The sequence below is a fragment of the Sycon ciliatum genome, chromosome 4 (assembly GCF_964019385.1).
Source record: "Sycon ciliatum chromosome 4, ocSycCili1.1, whole genome shotgun sequence".
Lineage (NCBI taxonomy): Eukaryota > Metazoa > Porifera > Calcarea > Leucosolenida > Sycettidae > Sycon > Sycon ciliatum.
The window spans coordinates 39,775,517-39,803,072 of record NC_088646.1 but is presented as its reverse complement, the minus strand read 5'-3'; the positions used below and the strand labels follow the sequence as shown (position 1 = coordinate 39,803,072).

General features: G+C 46.5%; 3 protein-coding genes across 3 annotated transcripts in view; 1 reads left to right on the top strand and 2 right to left on the bottom strand.

The window, feature by feature from the left end:
* Positions 1-192: 192 nt before the first annotated feature.
* On the top strand, positions 193-14,633 carry LOC135816123 (uncharacterized). The gene is made up of 7 exons (XM_065329501.1): positions 193-768; positions 3,274-3,498; positions 7,776-7,851; positions 9,062-9,149; positions 9,462-9,581; positions 11,622-11,885; positions 12,254-14,633. Exons 1-7 carry the CDS (start codon positions 602-604, stop codon positions 13,174-13,176), a joined length of 1,863 nt encoding a protein of 620 aa, XP_065185573.1. The 5' UTR covers positions 193-601; the 3' UTR covers positions 13,177-14,633.
* A 988-nt stretch (positions 14,634-15,621) lies between these two features.
* On the bottom strand, positions 15,622-23,479 carry LOC135816124 (uncharacterized). Its single transcript, XM_065329503.1, has 4 exons — positions 22,765-23,479; positions 20,475-20,703; positions 18,206-18,411; positions 15,622-16,775 (listed from the first exon to the last, which is right to left on the bottom strand). Exons 1-4 carry the CDS (start codon positions 23,188-23,190, stop codon positions 16,536-16,538), a joined length of 1,101 nt encoding a protein of 366 aa, XP_065185575.1. The 5' UTR covers positions 23,191-23,479; the 3' UTR covers positions 15,622-16,535.
* Positions 23,480-25,885: 2,406 nt separating this feature from the next.
* The window catches only part of LOC135816122 (nuclear pore complex protein Nup160-like), a 28,742-nt gene continuing 27,071 nt past the window's right edge, over positions 25,886-27,556 (bottom strand). The window contains exons 32-33 of the mRNA XM_065329500.1: positions 27,433-27,549; positions 25,886-26,340 (exon numbers count right to left, since the gene is read on the bottom strand). Of these exons, the coding sequence (XP_065185572.1) occupies positions 26,218-26,340; positions 27,433-27,549 (240 nt within the window). The 3' untranslated portion in view covers positions 25,886-26,217. The remainder of the gene's footprint in view (positions 26,341-27,432; positions 27,550-27,556) is intronic.

Sequence of the window (27,556 nt, the reverse complement as noted above, 5' to 3'; positions counted from 1 at the left end):
ATGAAAATCGAATGATGAATGATTGATGAGTGATGAGACTGATGACGTGATGAGTGATTAGTGATGACTCACTCGTACTCGACGTCATGAAAACTGCTGGACTTGTTTATGATGATGTCATGTAGCATTCCACCGTACATGGTTTCGAAGTTCGAGTTGGAAGCTTCATGACTTTGAAGCTGAGCTACATACCGCCAGGCGACAGACGAACTGCGAGAGAAATGAAAATAGGTTTGTCTTCACAAGGTCCTTCCATTCTTCCTGAATAGGGTTTCAGAGTTTTCTTCGAGCATTGTAATAAACGCCCAGGATTCGGATAACACAGCTTGCAGTTGCACTAAATATTTACGAAGGAATTCCTTTGCCCCCTCTCCCCAGACTAGAGTAAAGCTACTAGAGGTTGTAAGCTGGTGACAGGCCAGTCAGCCATCCGCTCGACGGTAGTTCCCAGCTTCCACTCATCATTGTGTGCCCCGACTCCTGCTCTAAGTTGCCTGCCTGCCTTTCCCCGTAGAACCCGTGCCTCTTCCTTTGTCAGACAGCTGAATGTGGAGTCGCTACGTGGCTTGGCATTGACGACGACTAAAGTTTGCGCTCGAATATGGCTGCAAGCATGGAGCCTAGTGTTCCAGTGCCGTCATTCGAGTCTGTGCTTGTTGCTGTGCGTCGAGATTGCGCCTCTTGGCTGAGGTCGTACGAACGTATTGTGACTGCTTCCTCTTCTCAATCTACCTTGATCGGAGCTGCTGCTTACTCGCTTGTGTTCGCGTAAGTTCACCTGTAACACTTTCCATGTTGTGCATACACTTAGTTTGCCCAGCTGATGATGTAGATGTGTTCATGTCAATATTATCGTGTTTCTCTGTGTGTCTATGTTCCGCAAGTCCTTGCTCCTCTGTTTGTCGGACTCGATACATTTTCTCGCCATAGCTTGCCTGAGTGTTCGAAAACGAACCAAAAAAATAGGATATTTCACGTTTGCTCCCCTGCTGCGAGTACTCTATAACACGTAGATCTACGCGGCATACTCTACACCTGTCTAGAAAGAATACTGCACCTGTAGACTGACTGCTTTATAAGTACTGTAGCCAGTAGGCGTGTTTTGGTTTCAATGTTTTCGTCCCCTTGAAATGAACGTGTTTGCAAAATTGCATGCTGTTTCGCTTTTCTGTAAACGTTGTACCATGATGTACACAGACTTTAAATTAATGTTTCCACTTACCAGGTACATGTACATGTACGTGTAATACTAGGGATATCACCGTATTTTTTTCTTTCGTAGTAAACCAGGAAAACTGTTTGTTTTCGGGAAGAACTACAGTACAGGATATAGCACAGAAAATTTGGATGAAAAATCTTGAAGGATACCAGAGATATGAGGCGTCAAAGTCATACGCCAACCTTCATCATGATGTATGCGGAATGCCATACTGCTGTGGCACCAACAGGGTTTTCCGGAAAGCCTAGCTAACGCTTAGCAACATTACAATAATGTCAGAATGCTAAGAAATCTGGCCTGTAGGTGCAATATAGGTGCAATATAGGTGCAATACAGGTTGGTTAGTCCTAATGTTGACCAAAATATAATATTTCGGCAAGCGATGACCAATGAGAACGAGGGCGGCGCTCGTAGCAACCACCATAGCAACAATGCTAAATCCATTGAACACGAGTTCCATTACTATGAAATTGAAGTGAGCACTGATGGCTATGGTTGTATATAACTGTGCAAAATAATAAATACAGCAGTTTGGTCTTCAGATGCCCAACTTAACTGCGGCAGTCACACAGTTGATCAATCATGTACAAGTACATGTACATTTTACATGTAAAATGCACAATAGTGAAATACGCGTACAATCCAATCACTGACGCGATCCATGTCAGAGCACCACTTCATAGCAAATTCTTTCTGGTTTCAAGGCGAAGGGTCGAATACAAAATCATAGCTCACTTTGTCGAAAGTCTCCGTCAGGTGCAATCTTTCACTTGGGCCAACAAATCATCTGAAACACTCCTAGCGCTTGAACATATTGGGTCAAGAAATTCATTCATTTTGGGCGACCAGGAGGTGAAAGTCTTGAAAGCGCGATGAAGAGCGATCCCCCAGCTCGAGAAGAAAGCACTATTCTACATAATTCGAGGTCGCTGAACACGATGGTGGGTGTTTCCTGGCCGTGTACTCCCTCCAAACGGATGAAAAATCCAATTGAAAACTACACTCCTCACAACAAAAAGCTCAAACTACAGTTGACCAAGCAAGTGCGGCACCAAAACGAGCAGGAAGACCTCAGCTATCAAACACACCAACTTTCAACTTTGAAAAAGAAAGCAGGACAAAGCAGTTCGAAAAAAACTGCAGCGAAGTCCATGGTGCCACCGCTACCATGCTAATGTACGTGACCCGAGTGAAGGCTGTTTTCAGCTGATTTGTCACGTGACTGAACTCCCTAGTAATACTACTCCAGGGTACTATGTATGGTCGACGGTCATGAACACTGTACTAGTAGTAGTACTCCTACTATTACTAGTTCGAAACTAGCATTAGATAAACTAGTACTGTGCTGATGTGCAGCATGGGCCATGGACACAGTAGTGGGTTGTGTGTTATTATGATAGAACAGTACATGCAGCAGTTATGCGTTGCAACCATGGCATGGATCATGCAGTCTTTACCAGTTGTGCTGCTGGCGAACAAAACCGTATCCAGGAAATCTTTAACTCCGTTGAGCCGGATTTAAATTGAAGATAAAAAGGAGTACACAAGAGAGAGATTGGAAGCTTTGTTACAACTCTGAGTTTCACGATCATCAGGTAGTAATACGTGAAACTCAGAGTTGTAACGAAGCTTCCAATCTCTCTCTTGTGTACAAGGCTCTGCCCTACATGGGTATTGAGCACTCTTCGGACAGTGAAGCACACCACTTGACTACAATAAAAAGGAGTAGAAATTTGAAACAATGAAACCAACTACACATTACCTATGAAGCAAGACCTGAAATGTTTATGTACATGTGCATCTAGTCAATGTTTGAATTTTCCATGCTTGCTTTTTCTTCTAGCGTATCATGATTTCCTGCGATTCTTGTAGAATTCACTCGGGATCATGCCTTTGACCAGCCCATGGAAATTCATATGCATTACTGATGGTTAGGAAGGAACACTCTACATTCGGCACTCTGTGTGTACATGTAGACCTGAAGCATGATCTTACATGTACTGGTTGTCAGCAAGCTATTCTGATTCATTTCTGGTGTCGCTATGTTCCTGCAGTCTGGCGATGTCGATATTTCCGCGCACCGTGTTCGTCACTGTTGTGGCACTGCCGGTGTTTGTGTCCGGCTACTTGCTCTACCCGTGCACCTGGTCTAACGGCACGCAAGCGCCAGCTGTGGGCGATGGCAGTGCTCCGTCACAGTCCGAGAGCACGGCCGTAGAGTCACCATCAGCATCAGGTGCCCGCGATGCTGATCAAGCCACGGCTGAGTCCGACCCATGGTATGTACTCGACAGTGAACTGTACTGTAACTGTTACTGCCTCTCAGTAATACATGTACATGTACAGTGAGCGGTCAATAATACTATGTCATGTACATGTACAGTGAATGGTCAGTATTACATGTACCGTAAAGCACCGTTGATCCGCCCCCAATCTAATTCCCGCCCCCTGTCAAATTTCTGCCTGTGAAGCGACTTTGGTGTATCTCTTTGTCTGTCGATTTCCCCCAATTTTTGGGAGAGGGTAGATCACACCTTTCAAAGTAGAAGTTCTTTCTTCAAAAACCTGTTGGAGTCTGCGTTCTGTGTTTATCAGAGATGATGTCTGCCAAGTTTCACCAGCACGAGGGCTTTACTTTTTCTGTAACAGGCCGTCTCGTGCAAAGGTGTCCAGAATTTTCAAAATCCTATTATTATAATTATAGGATTTGGCCTCTTCAAAAATTGGTTTTGTACAAGTACTTCCCAGTTTCCCCTGCCAATAAAAACCTTAGGTTGCAATATCCAAGCCTAGATATGGCCCATGTGGAGCTACCAAAAAAATTCTATGCATATAAGACTATAGAAGAAGCACCACCTAGGCTAGTACCTCAAGAGCATTCCACTATTAATTATGTGTACATACTTGAACACAACTGATCTAGTAAATGCCCCATACATGTAGTGTATTTAGTTTATAGTGATCTGCGAGCACTTTAGGACATGACTTCAATGCTAGGATGGTGCTAATATTCATCTATTCCACTCCTAACGAATGATGTTTATCCTAGTCTATTTATACCACTTGTAATTGCAATTCATCAGCAATAATAGCACACAGAGACCTTTCCTGCGGGTCTTAGCCATTGGGTGACCTCTATTCATTCATTTTAAAGAAAGAGATGCATTGTAGGAAAGATCGAAATGCATCTTCAATAACATTGCTTCCACTTCGATCATTTTTGAGGCTGCAAATGCGTCTTGAAGTCTAATCCTATATATTATATATAGGATTAACTGGTGACAGACAAAGAGATGCAACGAAATACGATGTTGAACCGACGCATGTACTGCTGTGCACAATACGTGCGAGTGCAGGATGAAGATCTGATCTTCTGCTTTGTTATACATCGTACTGCACTTGAACGACTTGATCTAATTCCCGCCCCCTGGTGAAAAACCAGCTGGGACACGCGGCTCTATGCTGAGAATGCACTTGGAAATTATATCTAATCCAGTTCATCAAGAGATAGTAGTGTGTTCTTTTGTGTACATCTACTATACACAGGGTATTCCGCAAGCTGTTACTGACTATGTTACATGTACATCTACTATAGACAGGGTATTCCCCAAGCTGTTACTGACTATGTACATCTACTAAAGACAGGGTATTCCCCAAGCTGTTACTGACTATGTACATCTACTATAGACAGGGTATTCCCCAAGCTGTTACTGACTATGTACATCTACTATAGACAGGGTATTCCCCAAGCTGTTACTGACTATGTACATCTACTATAGACAGGGTATTCCCCAAGCTGTTACTGACTATGTACATCTACTATAGACAGGGTATTCCCCAAGCTGTTACTGACTATGTACATCTACTATAGACCGGGTATTCCCCCAAGCTGCTCCTGGCATGCTTACCAGCTGATCTTAATTGATTACAGGTTAAGTTCAGGGATGCACAGATTGTATATGGTGGGGAAACACTGCATAATGGCACGTATTCATCGAACTCCCGCCAAAATGACTGCGGGGACACTGCGCCGCGTGGGCGAGCACGCTGCATGCTTCTGACGAGCCTGTCGACACGACAGCTACTAAGTACTAGTACCTGTCTGTCACTCGCGGCGTACTCTGTCAAGTCTTTGGCTTTGATCACACAGTCCGGCCGTGTGTACCAGTGACACATTCGTGATCGAGCTTGTTCTTGCATAAAAGCGAAAAGCGAAGATGCTCGATGTTATCTTTGCAAAAGTTTGTTTTCGACTTCCAGTTCCTCTGCTTCGGAAATGCCTTCTCACGCCAACTGTGTTGTTCCTGGTTGTCCTAATCGGAAAGACAGGTGCAAATGGGGATTGTTCCCTAGTGAATAGAAGGTGCATGGGCGCAAGGTGTACGTGAAGCGCTGTCTGTGTGGATCTCCGCTGGAGAAAGTCGGATGTGGAAACGCTTCAGATATTTGTCGCAGTGTGCCGTTCCGGAGGAACGCACAATATCCTTAGTGACGGAAGACCTTATCTGCATCGCTCGTTTATGCCTCCACGACGATGAGGATGACTGTAATATAGTGGCGGTACATGCGGTCACGGTCGCTGGCAGTTACTACGACATGACGCTCATACCAGTCCGATTCTAGATATTCCTGTACCCACTCACAGTCACTGGGAACTGGTGTTGATGGTACCACACTGGATTGCCATTCCTCTAGCCATTCACAGTCACCGGGAACTGGTGTTGATGGACTGGAGTGGCTTGCCATCCATTGCTCTTGCTGCTGCTTCTGACGTGCCAAGCGGGCCTCCTTTGCGGACTGAGCCTCCCTTCACTCACTCTGTTTAGCCTTCTGCTTCTCCAGCCGCTCCTCTCTGGCTTTCGCTGTGTGAAAGTCATCACTGGCCACTAGAAAGAGTCCAGTCTGATGAAGAGAGCTGCTGGAGTCTACAATACACGCAAGGGTGGAGCGAAGAAAACAAAAGCCCAGTTACTGAAGAAGCGTTTCTCTCCACACTGGAAACAATAATCTATTGACAAAAGTGAATATTTCAATAGTGAACTCTACAAGCCACACGACCAGCAACACTAAAAATGCGTTCAAGTACATGAAGTACACACGGCGAAATCTCCTTCTTACCGGAAAACAGTTGGTTGAGTGACGACGACACATTGCCACGCTGCGCTGCTGCTCTAGGGTCGTTGTAAGCGTTCTTCCTCTTACGTTTGGCAGCGCCAGTCCACGTCATGTCGGAATGCTGCATTGGTTCCGACTTCTTCCCATGCAGCTGGTTCCAGGCTTGCAGTTTATCCGTGCAAGTGACCAAGTCCCAAGTGTAGCCAAACCGAGTAAAGTCGATTAAGGCGTAAAATAGGGCAGCAAGGTGCTTGCAAGACCCGTGGGGACCTTTGCCAGCGGGACACGGACACTCGGCATGGGTGACGCGCTCCACGGTATGGCAGTCAGTGCCACTGCCGCCCTTGGTCTGCACAGACAGACGGAGCTGATACGCCTTCAATGTACGCATTTCGGGCTCACAGCGAGCCTTGTAGTGGACACTATTGCTGGATGACGCAACCTCTATTTTCTGCACGTATCCTCTCTTATAAAGTCTCGATGACTTGTTATCTGTGGCAGAAATGGCTTTGAAATTGCTGGCTGACTTGCCATCTCCAGCAACAGTATCCAGGAAGTACTGCAGCATAGTTTGCACAGTGACCTCTGCGCACAGGAGGCGACCCGCTACAAGTTTTTTCCACACCAGAGTTGGGGCTTGCTGGTCATCCACTCCAGCGGATGACACATGCACGACACTGCTCGTAGCTTGGTGAGGCGAAGCTGCAACTGCACTGGATTCAGCCGTCACCGCAGGTTCGGGTCTACACACAAACAAATCATGACAGAGCTGGATTTAGTTCGAGCGTTCAGAAAGACAACTCGAAGTTTATTTGCATTGCACTTTCTGATAGCCGAAGCCAGATATATTTCAAACTAGTTTCTAAACAAGACCAGTGCATTTCTCGGCTGCTAGAAGGAAGCAGTCACTTACCGAGGCGAAGAGTCACAGCCTGGGGTAGATATGGCACTGGTACTCTGATGAGCAATGACCCTGAGCGAAAAGCAATAAAGGCAAAGCGAGAAACATCGCCTTCCTGTTGTTCCCACGCTACACGAACGATCGATTTTTTCTCGCCTCTCCTTCTTTCCTGATCTCTTCAGCTTGTTCCGCACGCAGTAATAGCGGAGAACGTTGCACGTCCAGAGACGGGGATTACTGGATACCGACATTGCCTTGCTTGACACTAGATGTCAAGACTCGACACGAACTGACCAAACCAAACGCCACTTTTGTTCAAAAATGCAGCAACCATCTAGTCGCTGCTGTTTTTTCGCTCTTCGCTGCTGCTGCGTTGACCCAGTGTCCCCGCAGTCACGGTCCAGAGTAGGGAAAACCCCCACCCGCCATTTTGGATGAATATGTGCCATTGTGAACATACCACAGTGAACATACCACAGTGCCTTCCTGCTCATGTACTGTGTACCGTGTGTTCTGCGTGATCTGTAATGTCATGTGTAGCTTGTTGCAGCCGCTGGCAAAGCTCTGCTACTGGCGCTATTATGTCATTAACAGTCTGGAAGGCCTCACTGGGAATGTAAGTATTGTACATGCACTGCTCTACATGTACATTTGTGGCAAAATGCTCTTCAGTCCAACAATCCCTCTGCGTGTTGGTTGTGCCCTGTTCCCACTACTGTACCGTTTGACGCATAGCTGGCCTTTATTTGTTTTACCGCTATGCATGTATGCGTTGGTGTCGAGTGTGCGTCTTAGTTGTAGTTTTGTTTCATACTGTCTTGTCTTGAGACTGGTGAGACTGGATACTGCTTGCTGTTCTAATTGTGAGTTGTGGGCCCACAACTGTATAATTGTTATATATACTGTATAAAGGAAAAGGAAATATAGATACGAGTTGAGAGTAACTCTCCATCACTGTAACCAGATACTAAGGACGTTTAGCAATGCGAAAATTCGAACTTTTGGTCGTGGTGATATTTCGCGAAAATCTGTTTCGAAAAAGAAAACTTGTGAGGTTTAGCAATGCGAAATGACTTTTTCTCGAAGTTATTTGAATCTTATAGTACCGTACCGTATATGCAGCTCAGTCTCAAGCAGGGGGCTGTAAAATTACTACTCCCTGTAGTCAAATGCGTACCGAGAAAAGAGAAAGTTACTTTCGCAAATCACTACAACTTCGCGTCCAAGTTTTCGAAGTTTCGAGCTTTTTTTCTGTACTCATTCCCAGACTCGAATTTTCTTTCGAACTTTCGCATTGCTAAACGTCCTTACTATATTATACAGTCAGAAAGTGCAACAACTAGGCACAAAACTGACAGAGTACTGAGATATTCTATATTTCTATATCCAATGCTGTAGACAGCAAGCTGTTTCGGCCATAAAGGCCTCATCAGTACAGCTACGAGCTAAATAGGCCGAGCTACCAGCCATGGTGCAAAGGAGGCACCACAGACATTACGACATTTCTATATCTATATTTCCTTTTCCTTTCTACATTTATTATTGGCTCAACATCCGAGTTTCAAATATACTGTATAATTGTTGATCTCTAGATACAGTAGCTGCTTGTATTCAGTTCCCAGTTTCGCCTGTGTCTACCATCCCATTTTGCGTAGACTAGACCAGTTAAGGCAGCATCACCAGACTGCAGGGTGATACACACGCACACACATACACGCGCGCACACGCACGCACCAGAGATGATAGGCTCTTTGGCTGTTACAATCTTCCATTTGTCATTGTTCAGTGCGGGCAATTTCTTTGCGTTTTCTTGTGCTTACGTGCAGGCGTATGTGGCTGGCGTTGCCTGCGTCTTTATTCTACCATGTGTGCTTCTTATCATCTTACCGATGCGTCTCCTCGTCTACCTGACAGGTACGTTTGAGCATCATCACCGTACTTCAAACTACATGTAGTTGATTTGTTTTACCACTGACCAGTCAACCCCTTTTGTGTGCTCTCTGTGTCTGGCTGGTATTTCTGCGTGTATCTTTTTTTCAAAGTAAATTTACTATCAAGTAAAATGTCGCGGATTGCTGCAGGTAACTGTTTGGTGAACACTTCAACAGTTCTGTATAATTGTTATATATACTGTATAATTGTTGATCTCTAGATATAGTGGCTGCTTGTATGATGTTGATCTGTCTCCCTGGTGACTCTGTGCTCCTTTGCTGTCTGTTCAATCAGGATTGTATCTACTGATCTATCCATCCTGGAGGCACAACGCTATGTGGCGCTATTTGGAGCCCTACCTCATACAGTTCCTTCAGATGCATGCTGGCAACCAAGCGGCGCGCAAACCAGCAGGTGTGTTTGCACTGTGTGTTTGCACTGTGTGCCTGGCGCTGCACACAGCTTACTGTTTAGGCCATGCGCCAATGGCGTCTCATCGGTTCAACTACTTCGAAGTGCATGTACAAGCTAATATAGAACTGAACTGTTAGCCATGATGACAAGAGCCAGAGAAATTATAAGGCAGCTGAATGTACAAGTGCTGAGAGTACTTCCTCCGCCCAAGCAAAATTTTCGCTTATCTTTACACTTTTTACTGATACATTCCAGGTTCTCAGAACGGCTTATAACGACTCAGAATGAGTTGAGGAGTCGTTGAACATCAAGAGAAACTCTCAAAGTCGAAAAATGTATCCTTTGTCATCAGCCGATGCAGCACTTGTTGTCGGTTAGTACTTCGCACTTTCCAGAAGCGCAAATATTTCGTATCGACACTTTTCCAAGCGCTTCACCCCCTTCATGGGTACGATCGGCCGTGTTTCCGACCAGCCGAAGCTTACGCGCTCAGCGTCGCTTTGCAGGGTCGTTCACGTTGACATCAGGCGAATGAGCTGGGTGAGTGACAACACTGTCATCGAAGCCTTTCTTTTCCCCCCTGTTTTGCCCAGTGCCGATTCTGGTTCATTTTGCAGTATGTGGGCGAGCGTCGCTGTCGCTGAGTAGCTTTCTCAGCTTCAAGCTCAGCTTCACGCTCACGTGCATTTTTACCGTACACACATTTTGTGCCGGATGCAATCAAACACGCTGGCTTTTCGCAACATGACACCTCTGCTCTGTACTCCAGTGGTACTCTAGCAGCACCCACCTTGACGAGTGACTGACTTTGTGTGCCTTTTTTTACCAGTTCACTCGCGTTCAAGGCGCTCTACTCTAGGTTCTTCTTTACTCTTTGCCGACTTCGCCGACTTGTTTGGAACTGGTACGCCTGAACCAGTAGATTTGTGTGATGGTGAAGTGCACAAGATGCAAAAAATGCTGTCAGACACCTGTCATTGGGCTGAAGGAGATAGACGAAAATTTTGCCTGGGCGGAGGAAGTACTCAAACTACAGAAAGTAGCGGGACAGCCAGCACAAAGCATGCCTTATGTGTGTGAGGGCAGTGTGTCTGTGGAGATTCCAAGCACAGCCATGGCTTATGCCAAGTATGGTTGCACTGTGATGCACTGTGCCATACACGTTTGTCACCAGCATCCCGTGACTATGTGATGTTAGTTGAAGCCTTGTAAAAAGAACAGGTTGTCATACCAGGCTGCCAAAATGGCTGTCAAATTATTACCGTATTATTCACACATATCCGCCGGATGAGTACACGTGGTCCATGCACCATGGGGATCCACGGATACAAACCAGCATATGTTCCCTCAGCAATACAAGCAAGCAAGCAAAGATAAATGAGAGCCCAGGCATCGGAAACAAAGCAAAGAGAGAGGAGGACATAAGCAACGAAAACAGTTCCAAAGCGTATTAATACGGCTACGGCTAGTGCAGCCTTGGAGAGCGCAGCAGCACGGAAAATACAAAAATGCCACAGCAGCAGCCAAGAGTGTGCAAACACTAAAAAAGATCAGTCCATGATGAAAAAGGAGAAGGACAAAATGTTATGAGTTCTGACTTACTGTCCACCAACGTAACCAGATCTTATACAGTCAGCGAGTGCGACGAAATAACTCATAACATTTTGTCCTTCTCCTTTCTCACCATAATTTAATTGGCTCATCATCCGAGTTGATCAGTCCATGAATTTAAAAAAAAATTATTGTCGTCACAGGTGGACATTTCCGGCGAGAATGCATGCATGCACGCTGTCAAATACTCCTACATTACTACTCTTTTGCTTTTGCTGTGAGACTGACAGTAGTTGTAGCAAAACCCTTACTCTGTTGTATGGTTTTGGATGTGCATGTGTGCGTGTTTGTGTGTGTGTGTGTGTGTGTGTGTGTGTGTGTGTGTGTGTGTGTGTGTGTGTATGTGTGCATATGTGTGTGTGTGTGTGTGTGTGTGTGTGTGTGTGTGTGTGTGTGTGTGTGTGTGTGTGTGTCACTTGTTTTCTTTAGCTGACGATCAAAAGACGGAGGTGCAGGCCGAGGATCCCATTCCAGCAGAAGCTGCAGACGACGATTTCCAAGAAGCCTTGCGTAACGAACTGGACATGGATAAGATGGATGCAGATGAATCTGCTATTGAAGGCGATGGTGATGATGATGATGATGACACTGGTGATCTAGTTCAGGATTCGTTATTAGGACTTGACATGGAGTCGTATGTTCCCGTACAGCCTAGTATACCTCATAGCCAGCATCACATGCTGGGCAGTTCTGGTGAGTGTTAGCTGTCCGTAGTGTGATGTTGTTCATGCTGACGATAATGCTGATGCAATGCTGATGGTGATGCTGCTGCTGTTTGTTCTAAGCTATTTGTCATAATTTGAGGTCATGGGATGCAACAAGATGGTAGGACTGTTGGACCTGCTTGATTTGGTAGGACTGTTGGACCTGCTTGATTTGAAGCTTCAGCTGGCAAACAGAACTGTACACAGCACTACACAGGACAAATCACCGAGAATATTTTTGGCTTTATGCCAATATCAAGCAGCACTTTTCATAGTTTTCTAAGTGCTTACTACTACTAGTTGTTGCTGCACTGTCATTTACTACTGGTGTTGCTGCTGTTGCTGCCGCTCCTACAGATCCATGGGACTTCAATTCCACTGCAGATTTGGATGATGAGTTTGCTGAGGGCCTATCATTCACATCCCTGCAGCGCACTACGCCTGACTCGGTCGTCACTGATGGTCGTCGTCGTCCCGAGTCCACGCCTGCGCCGGTGTCTAGTCTTGCATCGTCACAAGGCTCGACGGTAGCACCGCTGCAGACCTCTCAGCTTGCATCGACCGCTGAGGCATCCGTAGCAACGTCGGCACTTACGTCCAGCACAGTAATGGTAGAGCATGAACATGTCAATGCGGAAGTGCCTTTACACGGCAGTGATGTACACACTCTCACCGAACATTCTTATGCTATCTCCACTCTCGGCGAACATTCTTACGCGGTCTCCACTAGCAGTGACATACACAGTCTCGGCGAACATTCTTACGCTGTCTCCACTGGCGGTGAGCACGGTCGCTCTGTCCCGGTAGCAAAGCCAGAAGTCGTGGATCACAGAGCACAAGCTCAGGAAGTTGACAGTGCTCAGCTCACCCAGGACATTGCCGATGCCACCTCCACTGAATCTTACCCACACACTGCGTCCACAGAATCTCACCCACACACTGCGTCCACGGAATCTCACCCGCACACTGCGTCCACTGAAGCTTCCCCTCGAGTTCGAACACCGGGTGGTGATGATTTGTCCATTTCACCCGACATCTCAGACCATCTGGGCGATGCCATTCAAGAAGCGGATGCTGCTGCTGGTGCCGCTGCTGCTGGTGCTGCCTCAAAGGATGAGGATTTCGAACTGATTACCATGGAGGATGCACAGAGCATGCCGGAAGAATCATCTGTTTCCACTACCGAACCTCAGCCATCAGCTCTTCAACAAGTGCCCGGCGGTGCGTATGCAGCACAGACGGGTGCTTATCTGAAAACATGGCTATCCGGCAATCAGTAGTTTACCGCAAGACTGGTGCGGCTACGAAAATGAACCAGCTCCGCCGTAATCTCCTTGGCAGCACCAGGAAGTAAGTCACCATACAAAGTCTTGCTGTTACATACAAAGTTACAAACATTTCAAGCATAATCCTTTTCACTTCTCCAGTGCTGACAATGTGTGCGTGTTGCACCCCTGTGTAGATATCTCGCTGTGCATAATGTGTGTGTGTGTGTGTGTGTGTGTGTGTGTGTGTGTGTGTGTGTGTGTGTGTGTGTGTGTGTGTGTGTGTGTGTGTGTGTGTAGTGGTTGTGTAGTGGTTGTGTAGTGGTTGTGTAGTGGTTGTGTAGTGGTTGTGTAGTGGTTGTGTAGTGGTTGTGTAGTGGTTGTGTAGTGTGTGTGTAGTGTTTGTGCTGGTAGATATGTGGATTACTTGTAGATACACTATTCCAAGTATGCGTTATGTGCTATATGAGCTACTGTGCGTGTGGGTATTAGAATTCCAGGCATGGGTATGTATCTAGATGCAAGTGTTCTTCCTTGTGCAAGGTCCCTTCTGCCCTTCCTTTCTTTCTTTCCTTCTTTTCGTGTGTGTGCTCTTGTTCCTACTGTGACCACCCTCATACCGTTGCACTATATTCGGCATCGCCATTCCTGTCCTTTTGTTTGTCTTTGTTTGAATATCTTGTTTCGAATCTAACATTGCTTTTCTTCCTCATTCCCTCTTGTCACCGTACATTGTATATAGTTGTCACATACCTGTTAGCTGCTATGCATCTGTAAGATACACTTCAAGCAGATAACAATCACCCCTATGCGAAAGGCCTGTTCTATGACCGCTCTCAGTACTCCGTATCATGTCTACGTTATTTTCTGTCAACTTAGGGCTGCTGCTGCTGCTGCTACTTTTACTGCTGTTACTGCTGCTGATATTGCTGATATTATATTCCACTCCTATCTCCCGGTGTACCTGTGTGTGTGTGTTTGTGATTTTCCTAAGCAGCCTGCAGTCTATATTTTACCATGATAACCACACAACTCTATATCTTCTCTATCCTGCGGTGTGCACGACTTATTTGCAATTGACTTTAACCCATCTTTTCTTTCCCTTTATTGCTGCTGCTTTCAACTAATGATTTCTGAGAATCTCTGATTTCAATCTTCTCTCCCTGCTATGTGTGTATTGCTGAGATGATTCCGCTCTATCAAGCCCCCTCCTTTTTAACTACTGAATGTGAGCGTTCCGTGTAAAGTGACTCATTGCTTTGTTTGTATCCGTGAACAGTTTTCTTAGGTTACGTTTGTGTCGTGCTGTCTTGCTCTGTACCATCGTCATCAATCGCTGTCCGTCTTTCAGCTTTCAGCGCAAGCGACTCATTTCCTGTTTCTTTAGTCGCAGCTATGGCTTGCGTTATCTCATGGTTTCATATCTGTATCTTGTACAAATGTGTTTCCCGCACGGAGGTGGTGGGCATGGCTCTGGTGTCAACTGAACAATATTGACTGGGTAGTCTACTTTGAGTACAACATTAGCAGTGTACATGTACACTAGAATTGCCGGTGTGTGGCTGTGTGTGTACCGGTGTAACGTTAGTGTTGTTAGCAGTACACACAGCAGGAGTGTGCTGCTCTGGCAGAATGAGACCATGGTGAAGTTTTTGTTGTTTTTGTTGTTTAAGTCAGGGTAACTCTCTGGCCTTTGCTGCCCCTCTCACCTGTTTACATGGCCGTTTTACTGTATCACTAATTTTACATAAAATAATGTAACCCATTAGTGCAAGTGTGAGTTGATCACCCACACCATCGGCCAGGGTTTAATCTCGTTTATATCCTTAACGCTTCCGTTGCCATCTCGAAAGCCTGTACTGGCAAAACGTTTAGGATTAGGCCATGTGATTGATTGTTTATCGTCAGATTTTCCCGAGAAATCGGGGCGGACAGGAGGTTTTTAATTTTATTTTTTATTACCGGTGTGTATGGCTGTAGGGTAGGTGTCATGTTCGCAACCCCAGACATGCCTTTTCTTCGCTTTTCTTTTTTTTAAGCCATTTTGGCGCAGAGAATTAAGATAAATCCACGTGATGCAGATGAATCGTCAGCCATGAACGTCTTGCAAGACAATTTTAGGATTCTAGTAATGAAAAGTGCAACAACCAACGTTGCGTAGAAAAAACGAAGAAAATTAGGCAGCTGATGATCAATTTCACTATTTAAGCCCATAGCAATTAAGTTTTGGTGCAGTCTGTGGACTTGACCTTTGAAAATCTACGGCCATGCTGATTAGCGGCTGTAGACCACAGTACATACAGTACATTTACCAGTACTAAAAAATAAAATATTAGGGCGGGCGCGGACGATAAACAATCCCATCTTTTTACTTGGCCTTACAAACCCCTGACCGAATGTGTGCGATGAACATGCAACTTGCATTAAAATGCCACCACCGACCATCAATTTGCACATGGCTAGTGGTATCTGACATGATATAGCGGGCTGCTACACCAGGTAGCGCATAGTGCATAGAAGAACACGCCAATCATAAATACAGCTGCAGTAGCCAGTGGAAACTTCAGCTTTGATCATAACACCATGCATGGTGCAGGTTGCTAAGTAAAAATTGAACCATGCAAGACTCAGTAGAATAATAATCTGGAATTGCTGGGAAACACACTGCGACAATCACTGCACCAGATTGCCCTTTATGCATGCCATACATGTGAATGTTCGCTGAGAAAAAAGAAAAGAGAATGAAACACAGAGGAAATATTCATATGATGGATAATTCTTATTCTCCTGTTGACCCCTGTCAGCAGTGCATGCTTGCAACATAGGGATACACACCTGCAGCCGGTAGGATTCAATGCTAGCACTGGCGCAGAAAATGGCGTAACATTTTGAAGCAGCTCAGGCCGGTGCATGAAACAACAGTTACGGTACTTGCAAGCCTAGTAGTAAGCAAAGTTCACACGTCTGCCGGCGTTACAACCGCAACTGGCTATGCACGGTACTTGTGCTCACGCACTATTCTGCAACTTAGCTGCATGATGCGTGGCTCATTTCCACAGGCATGCGCACAGCACTAGGTGGTGACAAGCTGGCCAGGCTTATTCACCGTTCCTGTGACATGTCTTCCTATATGCACTGACATGAACTGTACATAGCATCTTCACACGCACACAATACATTCACAACTATGTAAGAGAAAAGGTCAGAAATATAGTAAGTTATTAGAAACACACCAAAAGAAGAGTCCCGGCGCTCGCAAACGAATCCCCGCACAGCAGGATGTGTGTGGGTGTGTGGGTGTGTGTGTGGGTGTGTGTGTGGGTGGGTGGGTGTGTAATGATGGGTCCTGCGACTCACCGACGCTTTCTAGCCGGTCAATAGTGAGTAGCAGCAGCTTGCCTGTTGATCGGTGAGTGTTGCTGCAGGAGCACAATGAAGTCTTTGGCCCTGCTCAATGGAACAGCAGGCTCAATCTCCAGGTGCAAAGTTGCCCGATGATTCCAGGGAGGAATGCGAAGACCAATCTTCAGCACTCGACTGTTCGTATCAATAACTGCCGTAGTTGCTCCTTGACTCCATTCCTTCTTTCCACAGGTACAACAGGAAAATACGAGCTATGCAGAACAAAATTGTAACAAACATACAAATTGCAGCCGCCGATAAGGATAATTTAGCTATGAAGCATGCGAAAGCTGCTGACAAAACCACACAACATGACACTTGTTCAGACTTTGGCAGAGGTTATCTTCCAGAATCGATGTCTCATTCCGATCATCAGTGGATTATACAGAACAAGGATAGCCAGCGATTGAAACTAAGGGTGCGTTCTTATTTTCTCTAGCTTCTCGGAGAAATTTCTCCTGGAAGTCGAAGAAACTGTGATAATTTAGGAACGGGTCTCGAATAATTCGGAGATCTGTTGCAAACGTGAAGCGCCAAAAGAGGCCACAATCTTGAGTGACAAGAATGTAGTGCGCACTGTGCGTATGCGAAAAGGTAATGTCTCTCACTCATGATCAACACTTGGCTTTTGCAGTGGCTCGCATGCGCTGACCCCAAAGCGCGGGAATCTCCAAGTTTCAACCACCTCTGAAGTTTGGAGAGCTTGGAGAGCTTTGGAGAGTCTTTTAAAATTCAGAGAGGATATAAGAACACTTCTTCCACTTTCCCGGGCGTAGAAGGTTCTTTTTTCCCGAGAGTCTCGAACTTTTCAGAGAGGATTTAAGAACGCACCCTAAAGGCCGATTCATACTTCATCTCGTGTACGGGAAATAGTTGAGCTCAGATCAACTTTTTCGCGATGTGACGCGTTTCCCGTACGCAAAATGAAGTATGAATCAGGCTTTAGGTGTATACCGTTTCATTACCTCCAAATGACGAAAAGAAGCCTCTGTGTAATGCTGCACGTCACGATTGACCCCATAACACGTCCAATCTCTGTATTGGGTATGTTCTCTATAGCTTGTCCGTCCCCACTAGCTTATCTGTTCCCAGTAGCTGATCTGTTTCTCATAGTGGGTCTGCTCATTCCCCAGAGTAACATCAGGGTTCTAGCCAAAGGGGGGGGGGGGGGGGTAGGGGGCGCAGCGCCCCCCCTACTCCGTTTGCGCCCCCCCCCCCCCCCCTGTGAAAAAGTGCCCCCTACTCATTTTCCGATTTTTGGGTTTTTCACGCAATTCAACGAAAATACAGTCGATAGTCACTACAAGAGGGTTCATAAAGGCACATTTGTGAGGGGTGAAGTCGGGGTTCACCCTGTATGTTACATGTTGCATGGCAAGACAATTTTGGACAATGGAAAAAATGGGTCATGGGGTGACTGTTTCCCATGCCCGCCCCCCTACTATATTGACCTGGCTAGAACCCTGAACATGATGGGAATTCCAAGCATTCAAGAACTATTGCGAGCAGCAGTAGTATATTCAATATTGTGACTCTATGCCCATTCAATGAAGTCATGTACATGTGTATGTCAGACAAGTTACTGTACTTGAAAAGTAAGCTGTTACGGCATGACTGCTCGTCAGTACGGCATGTAACTCACCATGCAGCAAACACCGCAGCAGCAGCAGCACTTTCTTGCCGACGAGAACCAAGTGGTTGCCGAAGCGCTGGTGACTGCGTGCAGTTCGACCGATGCCACGTTGTTGAGCGGCAAGGGCTTATACTGGATGTGGTCTGACAGAGTTGCTGACATGGTGTAGGTAGCATTCTTGCCACGGCTGTCGACGCCCTTAGACAGCGCTATGGCTACACACACACACACACACACACACACACACACACACACACACACACACACACACACACACACACACACACACACACACAAACATGCAAGATGGTGAAAGACACGTATGGACACAATAGAAAATGCACATCATACAAATCATTTCCGTTTGAAGTACAATTCTTTGTCGCCATCTTCAATACTGGTAAGTCCGTCAATTCATAGTAGTAATAGCAAGAGTACATAACCCCCCAGAGTGTGCAACGCCGATCCAGCTCTGCATAGGGTCTTGGCCGAGCGGAATCGGATCTTCTGATGTCATGCGTACACTCCACACTAGCGCAAGGCCGGTCTCGAGGCAGGGCACCGTTGTTTTTGATTCGAGAGTACCCGCGACTCCCCGGGTTCCCCTCAGATGTGCACGATATTATGACGCAAAGATCCGATTCCGCTCGACCAAGACCCTATGCAGAGCTGGATCAGGCATTACACACTCTGGGGGGTTATGTACTCTTGGTAATAGGTTTCCATTTGACCCGACGAGACCACACGATGCTTGCAGACGACAGCGCGAACAGTTCACCAGCCACACTCCACGAAAGCAAGTAGTGTTACTCGTGACAAGTCTTGTTTCGTTCCATGAAGTTGGCGGGAACTCATCAGAGGAGAAGCAGTTGTTGAATGACGGGTTAAAATGCTATTTTAAAGAGAAGAAACTGGTGCAATTTGTGAACACTCAACTAACTCACATATGTGACAAATCAACACAAAAGGCCCGGAATAGTGCAGAATGGAGGTGTTATGAACCCTACCTGACACAACTATCACAAGTGCTAAGTCAATCACAATGAGAAGGAGAGGTGCACACGAATAGGTTGCGCTATAGTTTACACGTCCCAAAGAGTACTGGGGCGGTGACTCAAAGTTAGGTGGAAAGTAGACGCCAAGTGAAAAAAGAGAGTAAATTATCGTGTCCGTTCACGAAGGGAACTCACGACAGCCGCTATCACCCGGTAAACCACTAGGGTTAGACGCCAAGTGAAAGTCAACAAATCACCATCTTGGATGTCTAACATTACATCTGAAGATTGCTAATTACATAAGACAAATACTTCACGAACCTTGAAAATTGAAAATTCAACCAACGGTAGGTGAAAGGAAGGCTGTTGGTATAAACAAATTATGATTAAATTTTGTTGGCTTTCAGTTGGACTCTTTCACTTGGCGTCTACTTTTTACCTATCTTTGTCACCGCCCCAGTACTCTTTGTGACGTGTAAACTATAGCGCAACCTATTCTTGTGTACCTCTCCTTCTCATTATGATTGACTTAGCCCTGTGTCTGGCAGGGTTCATAACACCTCCATTCTGCACTATTCCGGGCCTTTTGTGTTGATTTGTCACACATGTGAGTTAGTTGAGTGTTCACAACTTGCGCCAGTATCTTCGCATTTTTTTACCTCAACCCCTTCATTCAACAACTGCCTCTCCTCTGATGAGTTCCCACCATCTTTATGGAACGAAACAAGACTTGTCAGGAGTAACACTACTTGCTATCATGGAGTGTGGCTGGTGAACTGTTCGTGCTGTCATCTGCAAGCGTTGTATGGTCTCCGGTCGGGTCAAATGAAAACCTATTACTTCTTTGAAGTCCAGTAGTTACCCTTGGTGAAATCCGACCCAAAGTGCAAAGCTGGCGCCCTGGACCAGTTCCGATTACATCATTGTATTTGTACATGTGTGCGTACATGTACGTCCAGCCGCATTCGTGCCTCTTCCAGGGGACTGGGCGCCAGGGGCCGTGCAAGTTGAGGGCGCCAAATATGTACTCCAGGTCAGGTTTCATGGAGCGCAACTGTACATGGTCCGTCTGGCTAGCACTCCAACTTAGCTACAGGCACTGTATCCGCATCTTCAGCGGCAACTAGGCTTTTGGACATGATGAGCCACAGTCTGAATCATTCACTCCACCATCATCACAATCATTGAAAAATGAGACTTGGGACATTGGATATACATACAGTCATCGTCATGCACATATCCCAAGCTCATCTGCAACACACCAATTTAGCAGTGAACATTACCTTGTTCATTGGCGGATGATAGAAGAAGAAGACGCTGAGTGGTCAGTAGCGCAATACCATGTGACATTTTCTCCAGCTCCACTGGTTTACTAGCTGGATTAGTCGCTAACAGTGTTGGTTCATCGTTGTAGAGTACGGCACGTTGATACGCCAGACGCCAGTCGTTCATCAGCAAGCGCTCGTCAGGAAACGTCAAGCCCTGCAATAGCTCCTCATAACTCATGTTACTCTGTCCACAAGCATGCATAGACAGACACACGGGGACACACACACGCACGCACGCACCCACGCACGCACGCACACACACACCGTTGACCTTTTGACACCTATCACCAGAGGCGATGATAGCGATGCTACAGCAGAAGCCATAGCAACTTGTGCTGGGATTACACCATTCAACAGCTTGCAAGGCTGAAGAATTGACCGCCACTATTCAGCCTGATTTACACCACACAGCTATGAAGTGGCTTTTTCTGGCCAGTGAATCCCTACTTTTCGGTCTTTTTTCATTTTTTGCACACACACACGCACACACGCACGCACACACACACGCGCACAGAAACACACACACCTTTGACCTTTGACCTTTAACCTTTTGACACCCATCGCCAGAGGCGATGATAACTGCTACAGCAGAAGCCACAGCAACTTGTGCTGGGATTGCACCATTCGACAGGTTGCAGGGCTGAAGAATTGACCGCCACTATCCAGCCTGGTCTACACCACACAGCCCAAGGGTGTCGGAACCGCACCGGCCGGGCCCCTTTTTCGGCCGTTTTTTGTTTTGTTTTGAGCACACTGCAACAAAGCGCGATGATGATTATTATTAAATTTTGAATAGGGCAGTCCCACAGGCCAAGGGCCTTTTTACAGGGTACCCTATGAATTGTTGAATAGATGAACGATGATCTCAGCGCAAACGTGGCAAATCCTTGTCCCCGATCGTGGTTTGTTGCAGATCATGTACACTGAAATGGCACCAAATGCCTGGGAATGCTTGCAATTGGCTTCAATTTTTGAATTTTTCCCGGGGAGGGCAATGTTTGTCCCCGATCGTAGCATCTTCTTGGTTTTTTGCAGAATCAAAAAGTCTTTCATTGTAGTTACCGTACACTGAAATAGCACCAAATACCCGGAAATGCTTGCAATTGGCTTCAATTTTTGAAATTTTTCCCCGGGGGAGGAGCCCCGGACCCCCCTTCCATGGCCGCCCCACCTCCAAAGTCGGTGCGATGCGCCTGCAGCCAAATGTATGTAAAGTTTTTTTTCTGGCCAGTGAGTCCCTACCCGGTCTCGCGAGAGCGTCTCACGATGATTTTACAACCAAGGAAGGGAAAATCATAATTATTATGGTAGATTGCAACTACAGTAGTTTACTGGCATGCTGCTGAGTAACACTGAGAAGAAGGACACACTTCGGGCTCGAGATCTTCAACATCATCTTGAAAGTTTTTCAAGATGATGTTGAAGAGCCTGAAGTGTGTTCTTTTTCCCAGTGTTATTGCATTCTTGTCTCCGAGAAAATTGCATGCAGTAAGTACCGGTACGGTTGAACATCGACTATCCAACCATTCGATTATCCGGAATGGGTTTTCGAACCACACATGGCTCAGGTTGCGCATTTTCGAACGGGGGCTTGCTCGCAAAGTTACTGTAGTTGCTGCAGCGTGCACTCTCTGCCTGTACCACTCACTGTACAGGCTGTACAGTCAAACACTTACAAAACTTACAAAAACTAACATGAAAACGACTGTTGTTGCGGGTACTGTGATATACCGAACACAGGTATCGGCCTGTGGTGATATTTTCCTCATCCGGAACATTTTCATTACCCGAACACCTTCCCGGAGCTCGCTGCCCAGAGGTGGTCGGGTAATCGATGTTCAACCGTATAGTATGCCTGTTCTGAGTTACGGGCAATTCTTAGTTACACCGGGGCAGTGCTTGCTCCCAACATGCCCGGGCTTTGCTCCCAACATGCCTGGGCTTCGGGGAGTTTTACAGTACTGTAAATATACAAAATTTCGGCGCTGCAAAATTTCGGCACTTCACGATTTTTGACATTTCGGCGGCGATTTATTTTCGGCGTGGGGTAGAGGGCATGGTATTGCGACAGATGCTGTGAAAAATTTCATCGGCGTTTTAATTTAGGCGTTTTGGTCAGTGCCGAATATAGCCGAAATTAAATAGCTGCCGAAAATTTGTATATTTACAGTATTTTAGTCCAATGATACCCGGTACCCGGTGATACAGTGTACGAGTAGATATCTACATGACTGTAGTACAGTACCTGTCCTGCGTTTGTGGTGCTGTTGATTGCTTGCAGTAGTCGACTGCCACCCTGCCGCATTACCCCGTGCAACTGGCTTCCTGTTTTGTGCGTGTGGGAGATACCATCGTAAAGCTGCTTGGACGAAACGTCGAAGAATGTGGAGTCGAACACTTGACTCGTCATTCGCCTGGTGTTCAGGTCGTGGGCGGAGGCGGCGGAGACGGGTTGTTGTCGAATAACCGCCGGTGCTGCCGGCCGCGGTGGAGGTCTACTCATTGCAGTTGCTGTTGTTGTTGTTGCTGCGCCAGGCAACTGATTGTTGTCGATCTGAGGCTGTGCACCAGTAACTGTAACGATGGACTGCTCACTCAGAGAGGAGATTGCTTCCATAGGCATGTCGTTACCAGCGCCGGATGCCATTGCTTCTTCTGCTTTAGAAGCCATCGCAAACCAGGAAATGAAACGCGGCGAGGTTTGGGACAACGGCGGTCTTCCTCCTCAACTCCAAGAAACTCGTCCACAGATACGGACGGACTAGGGGCGGACTGGCAGTAGCCGTGTGGCTAGGCCACTATGTCCGTAGATCTCCTCCTCTACTCCACGTGGCTGAACTCTTCAGTGCAGGACGCGTTTTCGCGCTCGAGGATACTGCTCCAGGCAAGCCCCTCTTTTTCAACGCGACATCGAATGAATACCACCACACCTTCTCATGGTCATGCAAGTCGATAACTGGCTCGCAGGGTGCAAGAATTCATCAATATACTGGTGTGTGTGCTCTAGATTATACAGCATGCAAGACGGGAATATTCCCGACACCGAAACTTTCACACAATAACGTCGACTACTACATCATGTAGTCTTTTTGTAGATCTACCCGATACTGCCCGATACTGAAACTCTCGCACGACGTCGCCTATGATGAACGGCTTGTACTTAAACACAGAGCAACTATCTGCATAAGGAAACAGGAAACACGAGCCTGGACAGACTCACAGACTGTCAGTGCACTACAGGGTAGTGGTTCGCGGCAATGATTGGAGGAAGGATAGTTCTGCGGAATTGAAGTAAATGACTTGAAATGCCTCCGAAGCACACAGTCTTGCCGCATGCAGCCACAATTACAAGCAGAAGACTAGCAGCCACGCTGGTCGCTATGGATGGACTAGCGAGTGCGAGAGCGAGGAAAGTGCACTGGGTCGAGTCGGGTGTGAATTTGGCGCTATGATGGACTTCCTTTACTCGAGAATCGAAGTTCAACTAGCTGAAACTAATTGAAAGTCGACGTTAAATGAAAGCAAGTAAGTAATAGCAGTGTTAGAGTAATGGAGGTGTTGCTTGATAGGTGCTAAGCGTCTCCCCTTTCGACACTGCACTGCGCAGTGATCGAGGAATTGCGAACAAGGATATGTGCAGGCATTTACCAGCCGGACTGGCGTGTCCTATGAAAAACGAATACCGCAGAACAGCTGCGAGCGATCAAGCGTTAACTTTTCACACGTGTGACCGAGCAGGAGAGGAAAACTCGTTTCTACCACCATAGCCGGCATAGGCCTACATGACTGTAGCTAGCAAGGCTAAATTTCTTCGTGATGTTTACTGAAAGTGTTTAGCTGGCATGTGTTTAGCTGGCATGTAGATCCGCAATTCACTAGGATCACGATCCTACGATCGCTGGGGAACAGGAACTATTCCTGTCTTCCAGTTCCAGCATGGTGGGTGACATATTTATACATAGCGTAAGCACAACACTCGACAGTGTAGACTACCGGGTATACCAAGAGTGCAGGGGTGTTTGTACCCGTGGGATAGTGCATGATCACGCATGGCGATGCGAGACCCATTGCCGTACTGTACTGGTCAGGGAGTGCCTGTAGCCTCACCAGCACTGCTACTGCTGTACTGGTGGTTTGGGCAAACACGCGGAGTCGCTCTACAAGCGGATAGCTTCTCTTCAAGCAGCGAAGACTGGAGAAGCATACAGCTGTGTTATGTCTTGGGTTCGATGCAAATTGAGTTTTGCCCTACTCCGGTCCAGCGTGATGTGTTTGCGCGGATCCCGGAATCTTCGGCCGGTGCAGTTGGACTCAACTCCCACCTTGGCGGTTGCTGAGGCAGGCATTCGCATTTGATACCATTTGCCTCTGGTTTTGTCTGTATTGGTTTCGTCTGTGCTCTTTTCATCCTACTACTAGTAGTTTTCAGTCCGCTATTGGGCGGCAGCACTCCAGCTCTGCTTTGCACTTTTTCCTTCGACTTGTTCATTGGTATTTAACCATAAAAAAAGTAGGGACCAATAATAAATAAAATAAAAAAGCACTGCTACTATCTGTGACTGTGGTGACCACCATTCAATGTCTTGTCCTCCCCAAATCGTACCCCCAACTCTCCCTCCCTCTCTGTCTCTCATCTCATCTCTCTCTGTGTCTCTGTGTGTGTGTCTCTCTCTGTCTCTCACTGGTACTTGCTGACCACCAAAATTGGTCACGTGGGTCTCCCCGAAAGTGAGGAGAGAGATTGGAACGGCGACTCAATTGGCTATTGATTTGAACCGCCCAACGCTCAACACCGCTGAAACCCCCAAACTCTGGATGGACTTGAAAATGATTCCACGTATGGGCTCACCACACCATAGTAAGATGCAGAAAGGGATTCACCGCATCAAAGTGTCCTCCCCGGGGTCCAACTACATTTACCCCTGCGCTGGGTGAAGGTAACACATGTTGTGTGGATCGCTAAATCAGAGTTCATCTGATACAGCCTTCACTAGCATTATTACTCCAAAGAGATGTAGCTCATTGCTATTGGTCAACAGGTATGTACACTTTCAATAGAAAGTAAATTTATTATTATTACGGACCCTGAAGCCAACAAATGTGGTAGTGACAGGTACAACAGTACGCCTTCAAGCAACCGGGCCTGATGGCAACCGGGCCTGATGGCAACACACCCAGCCACTATCTGGCATAAGTGCATCCGCCGACCGAACTAACACACCATGCACACGCACATGCACACCCACCCACACCCACACATCCACACCCACAAGCAGGAAGGCACACATGGGCGCACGTGCACAGCAGGAAGGCACACAGGGGTGCACAGCAGGAAGGCACACAGGGGCGTACACACGACAGCCGGATGAGGAGAGACTTAGTTCAAAAGTCAACAATTCCTAAAAGTCGTTTCAAACTCACATGAAAATCACTGGGCACTGTAGCACTGTAAACGAAAATAAAAGATACACGGTACGGAGCGTCTGTTGACGAGAGCAGAGGAGGACCAGAGAGACAGCAGACACGCGGACAACAGCAGACACACAGAGCAAAGCAAGAGAAGAAGGTGGACATACCATAAGAAAGAATAATGGTCACATGAAAGCTGGCTATGAGGCAGTGCCAGTGGTTTTGTACGGGAGATGGTTTTTTTTACAATCAAGAAGTTTAAAAAAAGAAGATTAAAGATAAGTTGGTGTTACACAGGGCCTGCCTGCATGTACATGTGTGAGCTTGACATAGCTACGTGCAGTCGTGACTGCGAGGACGATGTGACAGCCTCATAGTAGCGTTGAAGCTGCTCTTGAAACTTTGCCGAACACTGTTGAGAGTTGGGTGGCGCGTATACACACACATACACACATACACACGCACACACGCACACGCACACACACACACACACGCACACACACACACACACACACAGCAACAGCAGCATAGTCGTGACCAGCAAGTACAATAAGGTAACTACGCATGGTATAGACTAAATTCCATCGAGCCTGCCACAATTACATGTGCAAATGAGCATGTTGCTAGCTTTACACATGTAATGCCATTTTATCTGACAATGAAACTGTAGCAGTGTTTAGGTGCTTTCCTCACATTATACTTTTACTTCTTTTCGAAGTATCTACAAATGAACTCAATCATTGTTTTACGCTATACCAGCTATGTTTCTGTTAGAGACTTGCAGTATGCATGACATATCACACCAGAGGTTAGCATGTGACATGCCTTGTTCATTTTCACAATAATAACCTAAACTGCCTCAACTCCATGCGTTTTTAAACACGATTATATTGATAACATCTCAAGTAGGGGTGAAACGGTTCCATGTTTTTCATGTTCGGGTACCCGAATGCCAACATTGTTTCCCACGGTTCGGGTATCGGTTCCATGCACTCTTTTCTCCAGACCGACAAAATGCGTTCGCGACAATTATTTTTTAGAAAAAACATTTTTAGGAGCAAGAATGAGACATCGGAGAGTCCAAGTGCGAAGAAGATAATGACCATGATGACCAGAGAACTCTTTGGAAGAGTGGGGATCGTAAGGTAAGACATTTAAAATCTTGAGTAGACTTGACGTGTACATGTATTTGTACAAGAACGAGATTTTTCGGGTTTCGGTTCGAAATTTGACGGAACGGGTACCCGAATCTTTTCAGCTGGCGGTTCCAAAACCGGTTCCTTACCCGAACTGTTTCACCCCTAATCTCAAGTACAGGTGAAGTGCTGATTGTGAAAAAACTCATTCCCCAGCGACAACACACATTTCATTTCGCCGCTCCAGTGCTACGCAGTACAGCCATTGGCAGTTTAGCAGCACAGCACGACCCCCCCCCCCCACACACAAGTACTTCACAAGAAGTAGCTGTAGCAGCTGCTGCTACTGCTGATGCCGCGGCTCTTACCTCGATTGTACTCGAGTCAGTGCAACCCGGCGATGCAGCATTGTTCAGAGAAGTGGCTAAGTGATCTAGGATGGTGTAGGGTAGCCATGAGATAGGAGATTGAGCGTGGACAGCATCCTATGTA

What these genes read in the sequence shown, in the direction of transcription:
- LOC135816124 (XM_065329503.1), bottom strand. Translation starts at nt 23,190, where the DNA reads ATGGCTTCTAAAGCAGAAGAAGCAATGGCATCCGGCGCTGGTAACGAC. An exon ending in ATCATCCGCCAATGAACAAG is followed by an intron (nt 18,412 to 20,474) that starts GTAATGTTCACT and finishes GTGTGTGTGTAG; the next exon opens with CCATAGCGCTGTCTAAGGGC. An exon ending in GCTGCGGTGTTTGCTGCATG is followed by an intron (nt 16,776 to 18,205) that starts GTGAGTTACATG and finishes TGTTCTGCATAG; the next exon opens with CTCGTATTTTCCTGTTGTAC.
- LOC135816123 (XM_065329501.1), top strand. Translation starts at nt 602, where the DNA reads ATGGCTGCAAGCATGGAGCCTAGTGTTCCAGTGCCGTCATTCGAGTCT. An exon ending in GCTTACTCGCTTGTGTTCGC is followed by an intron (nt 769 to 3,273) that starts GTAAGTTCACCT and finishes ATGTTCCTGCAG; the next exon opens with TCTGGCGATGTCGATATTTC. An exon ending in TGGAAGGCCTCACTGGGAAT is followed by an intron (nt 7,852 to 9,061) that starts GTAAGTATTGTA and finishes GCTTACGTGCAG; the next exon opens with GCGTATGTGGCTGGCGTTGC.